The sequence below is a fragment of the Lotus japonicus genome, chromosome 2 (assembly GCF_012489685.1).
Source record: "Lotus japonicus ecotype B-129 chromosome 2, LjGifu_v1.2".
Classification (NCBI taxonomy): domain Eukaryota; kingdom Viridiplantae; phylum Streptophyta; class Magnoliopsida; order Fabales; family Fabaceae; genus Lotus; species Lotus japonicus.
The window spans coordinates 78,067,968-78,080,856 of NC_080042.1; the positions used below are offsets into that span (position 1 = coordinate 78,067,968).

At 34.1% G+C, this 12,889-nt stretch overlaps 1 protein-coding gene across 1 annotated transcript; it reads left to right on the forward strand.

Moving 5' to 3' along the window:
• The first annotated feature begins 9,155 nt into the window (after positions 1-9,155).
• On the forward strand, positions 9,156-12,672 carry LOC130739858 (probable serine/threonine-protein kinase PBL3). Its single transcript, XM_057592298.1, has 6 exons — positions 9,156-9,504; positions 10,082-10,404; positions 10,494-10,629; positions 10,906-11,042; positions 11,129-11,252; positions 11,837-12,672. The coding sequence occupies exons 1-6, from the start codon at positions 9,441-9,443 to the stop codon at positions 12,304-12,306; spliced, it is 1,254 nt and encodes a 417-aa protein (XP_057448281.1). The 5' UTR covers positions 9,156-9,440; the 3' UTR covers positions 12,307-12,672.
• Positions 12,673-12,889: the final 217 nt, after the last annotated feature.

The window sequence follows — 12,889 nt, forward strand, 5'->3', positions numbered from 1 at the left end:
TTAATAATAGCTTTTTTCTCATTATTATAAAACGGATTGGTTTATGAAAACACATGTTCAATTAATATATATTTTGACAACTTACTAGAGTACTAGACCCGTTTGAATGTAAATTAAAGAATATTTATTAGAATTTATTTAATGTATTTTCTAGTAGATAATTAGTTTCAATAAGCTTGTATACTACAAAAAAAACCTGTTTTTAGTGGCACTATATTTGTGGCATTTATAAAAGAATGCCCCAAAGTGATATTAATCTGGCATTTAAGTAGAATGCCACAAATTTGAGAACACAACCCTAGCTAATTAGTAGCTATTTGGCAGCAAATTACTTGTGGCATTTATTTAGAATGCCACTAATTTAGGATCAGATTCGCAGCTAATTAGTAGCTATTTGGAAGCAATTTTTTAAAGTGATAATATCAATCTTTTTTTTGAACGTGATGATATCAATCTATTATTTATAAAATTGATATTGTTAGAATATATATAACAAACCTCACTGTTAGAATATATATATTTTTGAAAGACCGTTAGAATATATATATATATATAGATAATTTAACATTCAAGGTTTCTTTTTTTTCATTTTAAAAAAATGGTTTCTTTTTTTAATTTCAAAAAAAGGTTACTCTTTCTTAAAAAATATCTTGCTCGAAAATCACTCATTCAACAAAAGTGAACAATATATCTATAGCTAAGTTGAAAATCACCCACTGAACAATCATCGAACACACGCATTCATCTCTCACTCGCACAAACTCTGCAACTCTGCACCGATCGGAATTTCAGCGTCGCGCATCATCGCCGCGCATCACCGCCGCGCATCGGTTGTCTTTACCACCGTGACAGAGCTTCCGGAACACCACAACCCTCGCCTCATTCTCTTACTGGTTATCTTTCTCACTCATCTATATCTCTAGGGTTTTTCTGTTTGCTTAGATTCCAATGTGTGTGCGTCTTCTCCTCTATAATTTTCCGATTCTGAATTCCGAGTATTCCGATTTTGAATTTTGAGTTTTCCATTGTGCGAAAATGCAGAATCGAAGAACGACAAGGAGGAAGAAGGGAATGGAATTGAGTTGATTGTGTGTGAGAACCGAACATGACATCGTTTGTTGCTCACTGAAGTAGGTAAAATCAAACCAAACCAAACCTTCTTTACCTTAATTTCATGCTTTAATCTCTCACTCGATGTGTTTGCTTTCATTTCTATGCATCGCTACTTGATTGTTGAGGAAATCGTGTAAAACAAGTGAGTCTATGTGCGTTTGCGTTTGCGCCAGCGCATGCATGCCAGGTGTTTGATGAAATTATTGCTTCATATGTATCCCTGTTTTTTATTGTTGAGAGTGTCAGAGATCTGTTTCATGAGTCTAATTCTTGTATCATGAGATCATGTTCTGTTTTAAGGTGATTTTGGTACTATCTTGTATATACTTTTCATTACATTGCTGAATTATGCTACTGAGGATTGGCCTGCTGAAACATGTACTCTTAATCCTAATCCTACTCTAACCATCAGATTGGCCCAAGTAGGATTAGGCCATTAGTTTCCCTGGTGAAAACATTTACAAGTTTGAGTAATTTTATGTTACAACTTCCCCTATTTGTTTTTTCTTTCTAGAATTGAGTCAGTACTATAAAGACCATACTAAATTTTTGTCCTAAATATTTAGTTAATGGCAGTGATCTAATGCTTTAAATTAGAAGAAAAACTAAAGTTAAGATTAATATCCACTCAAATTTTAAGTGGTCTCTGCTGTATTCTCTAAAGTATAGGACTCAACCATAAACCAAACACACTGAGTCCACATTCAACAGAGTGAAAGTCATGTAAAATGGGCAAAAATTAATGTATATAAAGGGGTGCTGTCATTGCTTATCACCAGTAGATGGTGTAATAAGATGTCCATGTCCTATATGTTGCTGTAATAAATGGGAAAGTAGAGATGTAGTGCGTGACCATTTGATTTGCAAGCAGTTTCCAAAAAATTATAAGGTTTGGATATGGCATGGTGAAACATATGAAAGTATGACATCAAGGGACACTGAAGTAATATCGGAGCCACTGCAAAATGAAAATCCAGTACTAGACATGATTAATGATTTGTATAGGATAAATAGAGATTATGTTGCGGAACCCACTACTTCTGTTGAACCATCAGAATTTGGAGATACAATACCAAATGAAGATCATGGAGATTTTGATGATTTGATTGGTGATGCTAACCAAGAGTTATATGAAGGGTGTCAAAAGTACTCAAAGTTATCTTTTTTGTTAAGGTTATATCACATAAAGTGCTTGTGTGGTGTCACTGATAAGGCACTGACATTAATACTAGAATTGTTGAAAGACGCATTTGAGTTTGCAAAGCTTCCAAGTTCGTTCTATGAGGCAAAGAAGGTTATTCGGAAACTTGGTCTTCATTATACCAAGATAGATGCTTGTCCAAAACATTGCATGTTGTATTGGGGGGAAGATGAGCATTTGGAGAGTTGTAAACATTGTGGAAAATCTAGATGGAAGCCAAGAAAGAGAAAAAAAGGGTCTAACACAGTAGTTAGTGGAAAAAAGCTACCAGCAAAGGTTTTGCGTTACTTTCCATTGAAACCAAGGTTGCAAAGATTGTTCAGGTGCTCTAAAACAGCAAAGTCCATGACATGGCATGCTTTGGCGAGTAACCCAGATGGATTGTTGAGACATCCAAGAGATGGTGAAGCATGGCAGAAATTTGACAAAAAGCACCCTAAATTTGCAGAGGAACCCCGAAATGTTCGCCTTGGCTTAGCTAGTGATGGTTTTAATCCTTTTGGCCTAGTTAATGACATGCTATCATTTTACCCAAATGACATGTAGGAGTAGGTTGAGCAAGAACTAAGTCAAACCAACAATTTTGTAGAAGTTTCAAAAAATGACGCTCTTTCCAAAATTTTGGGTCCAGATAGAGCTGGATGTGTGCGTGGATTAGGCTTAGGTGCTCTTCATAGTGTTGCATTTGGATCGACTAGTGGTATAGCCTATAATAGCTCAGCTGAAGTATCTCAATTGAAAGAAGAACTTAATTTTGTGAAGAGCAAGTTAGCAACTTCTGAAGAGAATATTTCAACATTGCAAACTATAATGTTTGCATTTATGCAAATGAAAGAATTAAATATCTCAGCAAACTTGGGTGCTTTGTTCGCGACTTTTACTCAAATGGTAATGTTGCTTATTGATTTAACTAAGGTAATATGTTGCAGTTTTTAATGAGTACAAATGTTGATTTGGTGTGGTTTTAATTTTTAAGGACAATGCCAATGCTAATGATGAACCAGTTCAAACTGCTGATCATGCAAAGGGTTTTCACTAATGTTAGAGAGGTTAGTCATGTTTGCTACTCTACTTTGGAAATTTAGTTTTGAATGCTGAATGTTTTCATTTCTGTTTCTCCATTGAAGTGATTACTTGATTGGGTAATAAATAATATGGTAAAGTCATCCTTGATTTGCCTTAATATTTTATGCACAAGATTACAGCCATAGTGATTAAGCTACATATCTACGTCTATCCCCCTGCTTGACTAATCAGAATTGGATCCCATTATCTAGAAATGTTTCTAGTCGTATCTTAAACGATGCTGTGATATCCAAAGCTGCATCTAAATCATATTTTATCAGTTTTCCTGATTTTAGTTTCAGCTATTGATTAGAAATTTGACAAATGTCTACCCTTTTCATTGCAGGGTCAATTGATGACAATATAGATATAATGAAGAAATGTCTAAAAATAATCGAGTCTTTAAATCCTTATGTACTCAAATTCAAATGTTGGAACCATATATTTCCTTTCATGTTCATGCCCATTTGTGAGTTAGATTGAACCTTGTGACATCTTGAGGCATACTCTGAATTTAGTAAAGATGTTGCATATTTGAGATATGTAAGTGAATTGTAATTTTTTTTTGAGTGACTGAACCACCTTTGTAGAGTGGTCTTGCAATTACTTGTAGCATTATCATGCTCATGCTCATGCTTTTTAAAATTCATTATGTTCTTTTTTATCCTATTCTCTCTTTGCTTAATTTGGTGTTAGTTTAATCCCTAATCACCAACATATTAGAGATTTTAATAATTCATTTAAATTGATTCACAAATAAAAAAATAAAAAATAAAAAATTCACTTGGATGGGTCAAAACCTGAATTATGCATTTTGTGGCACTTAAAGGATGCCAATACTGTTTGAGCCTAATTCAATGGTTGGTGTATTTCGTGACATTTAAAATATGCCAATACCAGTTGTGGCATACAAAACCGGCATTTAAGCAAAAAATGCCACAAAACAGTTGTGGCACCTGTAATAGAGGCACTTAAAGGTGAATGCCACTAATAACACTTGGGGCATTTAATAAATGCCACAACTTAACAATATCAATGCCACTAAAAATGTATTTTTTTGTAGTGTATATGTACAAACAAGTTCTTACCTTGATAATACGGCATTTCCAGTCCCTGGCAGGTTTTTTTCTACACACATTGACTCATGATGATTTTGTTCACTAGGTCACGACAATGCCAAGTGCAGGAGCAAAACTCGATTCCCAGAATTGTATTCCACTTGAATAGTAGAATAACTCTACTATAAGTCTATATGACTATAACCATCAATTTTTATGGAGTACTTATCACGTTATAGACGTGCTTGTCACCAATACATGTACTTGGTCTGTGGCTCCTTTTGTTCCAGCTCATAATATCAATTCATCAGGCCCACACAACAAATCGCGTATTGCTAAGTATATACTAACTTATTAATTAGCACATGTATGTTTAGGTGTATATTTAATTTGTACAGAATAATGCTAATTACATATTGCCATTCATGACAATATTAATTGGAAAGTATGTATAGTTATAGTATCTCCGAAGAACATGTGTTGCAAATTCTAAGGGACCAACATTTTCCAAACTCCCTTCACACGGTATAACAATATCTCTAAGGGCATGTGATTTAGAGGCTTTGCAAATTTCAACTACTTACATGGGCTGAAATTTTCAATGGAGCCGCAGTTCTGTATGTGACTTAATAATTTTTATATCAACTGCGAACCGCAGCCATAAGAGACTAGAGGCACCATTATGTTATTTTAATTAACTGTCACAAAGCGATAATTAAAAAGATGCACTTGTGATTAAAAGTAAAACCATCCTAAAATGAGGTTGTCTAAATGATCTGTGATAAAGTTTGGGTTAAATAACTCACAATTCAATCACATTGGAGATAAATGAGTTGAAAATAAATTAATAAATAAAATATAGAAATTCCAATTCACTTATCTCCAATATGATTGGATGATGAGTTATTTAACCAAAACTTTATCATGGGTCATTTAGACAAACTCCCATAAAATTTGGTGCCGTTCTTATGTTGTCCCTATATGCTAGAGCATATAAATTTATATATTTTTGGGTTTGTAGGAAATATTGTTCATTATTTTAATTGTAAATTTAAATTATGCTTTGGTTGTTTAAATATACATGTTACTAACTCAAAGTTTCAAAAATATTTTATCAACAAAATTGTACAATTGTTAGATAAATGAGTTACTTAAACATCTGATTTACCTTATAGTCAAGTGAGAGCACTGACTTATTGTGAGAGATGAGAGCATGTAATAATAACCATCGGATATGGATAAACGGTTAGGATGATATTCCATTTTAAAAAAATTGACGTCGTGTTTTTAACGCTTATCTCCCAAGGCCCACCCTTGTTCTCGCGCATGAACTACACCCATCATCTTCTGGTTCGTCTTCTCTCAAGTTCGCCGTTTTTTGTTCTGATTTCCTATCCTAATTCCATTGCCACCAATCCTCAATCCAATTGCTGCTCTCACTTGATACGTCACCTTTAAGCTCTATTGACACTTAAATTGTTGTAAATTAAAAATTACCATATATTTTGAACTTTTTTATAAATCAAATAAATTTTAATCAAGAAATTGTCAAGACAAACATACTTCAAATTAAATTAACAATAAATATAACCTTTGACAAACTTACACCAATGGTCCGATCCCTTTCATTTCATTGTGAACGATGTCAGTGGATAATCTCACGTCATCCATCATTTTCAAGGGTTAGCCTGGCCAAAATCAATCAACGAATGAACGCATTATTATTAACTTTTCTTTCAAAAATATTATTTACTTTATGCTAGCTTACGCATATGATTACGCATTTGCATATTCCATACGTAAAATTATTCAAATAGTAAAAATAATTTTCTTAAAGTCAATTTAAGAATATTTTAGTTCTTTTTATAATTGACTTATCAAGTAACTTCTCACCTCTTGATTAGTTTTATTTTAGTACTACAAATTACAAAATGTCAAACACCTGAAGGAAAAAGTGACTTCTCACCTTTTGAGTTGTGGGGACAACAAGGAAAAATGAATTCGAGCTGTGTTGTTTTAGGAGGCAAGTGCAAGTGCAAGTGCAAGTGCAAGTGCAAGTGTTGCATGTCAAAAGTTGTTTTGGTTGAAAGAACATTAATAACAATTATCATCTTTTTTTTTATGCTACACATTTAGTAACCATCATCAATCTTTAAAATTGGAATTCAACTTTCAATTGTCACTAAATAGTAACTAGTACTGACTATTTTTAGTTTTTTACTAATTGGCTTGAGGTCAGGATGCTCCTTATGGGCTCTTATTTTTAATTTCTTCAAACGGATGTATTGGTTTATCTATGGCTTTGTGCGCATGTTTTCACACTCCAATCAATAACAACTTTTTTTATTTGGAGTGGGGTGACTCATTACCAAAAACTCACTTGAGCAGCATATCATGTAATATACATAATATGTCAATGATGACTTGAACATTTAGCAACCGTTAATGGAGCTAAACTAAAGTTAATAATTTAATAAGCAAAAAAAATGTTAAAGAATTTAAGGTGTGTGATTTTGAATATAAGGACTAAACAATTTTATTTAAAACATAAAATACCTAATTTTTTAGCAACTAAACTAAACACACATGTTTTATTTTCAAATAAAACTCAACACATGATTAACCACTTCTGTACATATGTTACTATTTTAAGCTATGATCATTTTATATGAATTAAAGTAAAGTAATTAACATTCCACGATAATTATTACTCTATTGAAGATGGTGGGCCTTGTCTAAGTGTGAACTGAATATATGCATCATTAGATTAGTCAAAGGGCCTGAAGGAACGTGCACTTTCTTTAATTGCTTTTACATATTTTTATTTTAATAAAAAACTAAATAATAAGTTGAGATGTTTCAGAAAAAAAGGGAGATGATGCCTTCTCCGAGTCTCTTATTTATTTGTCTCTAGACAAGAGGCTGTGTTGTGACGCCCATGCTTAGCTAAAACTGACGACTGATAACGACTTTATCAATGTCTCTATAATACCCTTTCCATTTTTCTCAATTCATTTTTCAAAATATTTACTCAATAAAAGATGACCGACTTCACTAATGAAAGAAGATCATCATGAATTTTGTATATGATTATGCTTATAACAATTAAGATTTCAATTTTTTTAACTCATTTTACTTTTATAAATAATATTTTAGCCGCTACCAACAAATTGTTGGTCTAATGGTAAGTAAATTATAACATATATTTAAATATAAAAAAAGACAATTGTTAAAAATGACTTACAATTATATCTTGAATGAGTGATGACATCCGTCAACAATAAAAAAAATTAGACACTCAATATTGTCATAAATTCATTATAACAAATTTTTTTTTTATTTTTTTTTTATTTTTTTTTATAGGCAAATGTTAGTGGTTAGTTGTTAGTAAGTTAGAAAATCCCTTCAAATATCCCTTCCAGGATTCGAACCCTGGACCTTCCCCTCCCCAACCCTCATGTCCCCTAGCTCTTACCACTTGAGCTAACCCTCGGGGACATTCATTATAACAAATGACTGAAGTAGTTTTACATAATCAAGAATTAAGTCTAACCAAAATCCAATTCTATTTGCGAATTATGTCTTATACTAATTTTTTAAAATTGTTGTTTTTATAAAATAAAGTGAAATTATTTTATGGATAAATTACTAGATGACATAAATTATGTGAATAGATATGAAATTTGAAAATGGTCTATCTTGTAATAGTATAGCACTTTTTTGGTAAATGGGAAATAATTATAATAGTATAACACTAAACACATTCTAAACACACTTATTTATTTTGTATGAAAATGGAAAAAATTGAAGAGAACCAAACATGCTTTAAAGTTTTAACATTGAAAAGTTTTTCTCTTTAGGGTCAATCTCATAATTATGAAATCTGTTGATAAGTTTTTTAACGTTATCACCATTGACTTACAAATGTTGCTTCATTAACAAAATGTCTTTTACCATTTCGTTACGTTTAGGTATTTAAAAACAAAATTTCACACCATTTACAATATTTCTATTTTGACTCAAATAAGTGGAAATATTATTTTTTTAAAAAAATTGTTCTTGCATCGCAATTTTGACTTCTGACCCGAATGTGGTGAATGTTAAAAGACTTTCCAAGAATACAGCTCATAAAAAACAAACTCTTAACCTAAAAATTCAAACATTCCATTTTATACCGCGACAGACAACCGCTGGTATATGGATATACATTTAAGGGTTAATAAGGTTTTGGTCCCGTATAATATGTTTAGTTTGAAAATAGTGTCTAGTAAAGTTTGAACTTAAATCTTACTATTTGAGAAACTATCTAATTTTTGCCATTGTTGGAAGTTGTGGTCTCATGACCTTTGCCACTAACACACTAATTAACATAACTTCAGCTAATCAGTGAATCCATGTGGTAATTACACGCAGAATCTGTGAAACCATGCGACAAATGTTATCAGACTACCACCTCCGACAGAGACCAAAACCAAGTAGTTTCTCAAACAGTAGACAATGAATTCAAACTTTGTTCCTTAGCTTATTATACATGATCTAAAATCAACTTAGCGTATTATACATGATGTAAAATCTTATTTAACCCAAGATTTAATTGCACAAAAGCAAGTGTAAACACAATAACATAGGAAAAAACACAAACATGTGGGGGCATTTAAGGAAAGTGCGGTGAACATTAACCAATATTGACGAAGCAGTCTTTGAGGTAGGGGCAGAATTCCCACGTGGCCACGCTCAACGCGGTTGCGATGTCAGTGAGTGAATGTTGATGTTCTTCAATCAAAACCAAAACCATAGACCAATCCAAAAACAAGTGTTCCTTTCATTCACGCGAGACCGTGTTTTCATTTTCTCCTCACCTTTCTTCTCAACCCAAACTTCCTCCCCTTTCTTTTTCAACCCCTCCAATTTCCCCTCCAAATTCCCCTGCTTCTTCCTATATATTCATTTCTTGTCATCGTTCTCCACTTGCTGAAGCTCACAGACTAGTTGAGAACAGCTTCATGGGTAACTGTCTTGATTCTTCTGCTAAAGTTGATGCTGCTCAAAGCTCCAGATCCACTTCTGGTAACCCCATCTTCTTCTTTTCTCATAGATATGGATTACCCTCTTTCTGGTTTGATGCTGTTGTGAATTCTTACATGGTAGTAGGGTGTTCTGTTGCTTTTTGTTGACTTGTCTTGGTTTTTTCAGCTAATTTCTAATTTTGGAATGTAAATTTTTGCCACAGGGGTTGGATAAAATTTGATCATGTTCTAAAATTCTCAGCTTGATTAATTACCTGGGGTATAAGGGTTCAGATTCTTCAAAATATTATCCCTTTCCACTTAAATAATTCTGGGTTTTTAGTATATTTCTTCAATTCTTCCTCTTTAATTTTCATCACTTCTGCGGATATTGAATTTATCCAATTGAGCTGATTTTGATTGGTACTGTGATTATCCATTCCCAGAGTTTTAGACTTGGATTGTGGTCTGTGGAGTTAAAGGGTGAATTGAACTATAGTTAAAAGAAATGTGCTTTGTATTGTTTAAAGTATAAAGTATTGTTGATGGTTGAATTTGGAAGGTTATTTGAACTTGCCCACTTTTGTTTGTGCAGCAGAATTGTATTTGTTGACTAACCAATTTTTTTATTGTGTCAGCATCAGGAATCTCAAAAACTACTCCTTCCAGCATTTCTATTTCCTCATACAGTGAAAAAAGCAATGCCTCAAGTCTTCCCACACCGAGGTCTGAGGGTGAAATCTTGTCTTCTCCCAATCTTAAGGCTTTCACATTCAATGAGCTGAAAAACGCCACCAGAAACTTCCGTCCCGACAGTCTTCTTGGTGAAGGGGGATTTGGTTATGTTTATAAAGGATGGATTGATGAACACTCGTTTACAGCTGCAAAACCTGGTTCGGGAATGGTTGTTGCTGTGAAGAGGCTTAAGCCTGAAGGTTTTCAAGGTCACAAGGAGTGGTTGGTAAGTATTTGAGCTTCGTCATATTCACACCGCATTATATATATGATTTTGTTTTTATGCGTGGTAATGAAACTTTTATGTATTTGCAGACTGAGGTTAACTACCTTGGACAACTCTACCATCCTAATCTCGTTAAACTAATTGGGTACTGCTTGGACGGAGAGAACCGGCTATTGGTCTACGAGTTCATGCCCAAAGGGAGCTTGGAGAATCATCTGTTTAGAAGTAAGTTTCCATAACGATTACGCCGACCATTCATAGTTTGCATTTATTCAGCTATTCCCTTAATCATTTTGTCACCAAAGAAACTCAGAAGAAGAGATCAACAAAGACAAAATACTGCTTCATTAAGAATGATCTCCTTTTTGCTTTACTAAGCTGTTTCAAAATTCAAATTTCAGTATGTAGATAGCAAAATAACATATATCTAAGTATGATTTGCTAACTATACTCAAGAAAACCACTGTAGTTTCTAATTCATGGTTTCTTTATATTGGACAGGGGGACCACAACCACTCTCTTGGTCAGTGAGGATGAAAGTGGCCATTGGTGCTGCCAGAGGACTCTCGTTTCTTCATAATGCCAAATCACAAGTCATATACCGTGATTTTAAAGCTTCTAACATCCTTCTGGATGCTGTAAGATCAATGAGAATATGAATTTTATAATTTCACCATTTTGATTCATTTGTATGAACCACTACTTATCAGATTTGGGATTGCAGGAGTTCAATGCTAAACTTTCTGATTTTGGCTTAGCTAAGGCGGGTCCTACTGGTGACAGAACTCATGTCTCTACTCAAGTCATGGGTACTCAAGGTTATGCTGCCCCTGAATATGTTGCAACTGGTATGTTCTGATTCATATTTAGGTTCATTATTTTTTGTTCCTACTGTTCCATAGGATGAGGAATGCTAGCAATGCTATTTGATAATTGATACTCTTTTCAAAACTATTATGGGATTAAATCTCATGCTGACCTTACTGCATAACTTATCACACTAGCTATTACTGGGACCAGTAAGAGATTTCATTCAATAATAGTCTGTGGTGGAAAGGCAGTGTCTTAAAATTCAATTTAGACCTCGCTCTACACTAAAAATTAGCTCAGGGTAAAGGATTGTTCTACCATTTATATGAACTTATTTGATCATATCTCTCGTCAGTGTGAGACCTTAACACACTGTCAATTAGTAGATTATTCTTTTTGCATTTCTTTCCACAATATAGATGGAAAAAGACCCATTCCAAGTGTCACTGCTACATGTTAAACATTTAGCATGTTTAGTTTCATTTTTAATTTTTCTAGAATCACTTCTCCCTCCAAAAAAGCGACTTTGTGTAGCCTCTGTCATAATCATTTTTCGTCTCAAACATGGAAATCTATCAAGTTTCTTAACAAACATCATACTAAATCCCAAATTGATTTACAGGTCGGCTGACAGCCAAAAGTGACGTATACAGCTTCGGGGTTGTGTTGCTTGAGCTTCTATCTGGAAGACGAGCAGTTGACAAGACAATAGCTGGTGTGGACCAGAATCTGGTGGATTGGGCAAGACCATATTTGGGTGACAAACGAAGACTCTTCCGGATTATGGATTCCAAGTTGGAGGGACAGTATCCACAAAAAGGAGCCTTCATGGCTGCAACACTTGCTCTACAATGCCTTAACAATGAAGCCAAGGCAAGGCCTCCAATGACACAGGTTTTGGAAACTCTGGAACAGATAGAAGCTCCCAAAAATGCAGGAAGAAACTCCCTAGCACAACATCACAACAACAGATTCCAGACTCCTGTGAGAAGGTCTCCGGCGAGAAACAGGACACCTTTGAATCTAACTCCTACTGCATCGCCATTGCCATCGCCATTGCCAGCTCACCGACACTCTCCTCGTGCGCACTGAGCTGTGAACATTGAACATATCTGTCATTTGTATGTAAATTCCTTGTTTGTTGTATCATGTTTGTGCTTTTGACACCGTGCACTGAGGCATCTACTTAAATGCAATTTTGGGTTGTGTTTCATAGAATGTAATAGTTAGAAGTTAGAACCATGCATTCTCTACATACTAGATAGGAGCAGCGTTTTAAATTGAGGTTGTGGTTGTGATGTGGAATTGTAGATAAATAAGGGTTGATGTGATTGCAATTGCGGTCGTGATGCCATTGGAAGGACTACAGTTACTGCCGTAATTTACAACTCTCAAAGTTAACCACAACAATATTGGTTATGTAGGGTTAATTTAAATATTGAGCTAATTACCAATTAATGTGTAGATCAATTGCTGTGGGGTTGATTAAACCAGAGCTTTCTAGTTCGTCTATGAATGTGACTCAATTGTTGTGGGGTTGATTTAACCTGAGCTTTCGAGTTTGAGTCTATGAACGTGACTGTCTTAAATATTTGGTAGGAAGAGTTTTGCTGCCCATAATTATCATACGTGGCTCAAACAAGATTGTATTGGGAAATACATGCGGTTTTAATAA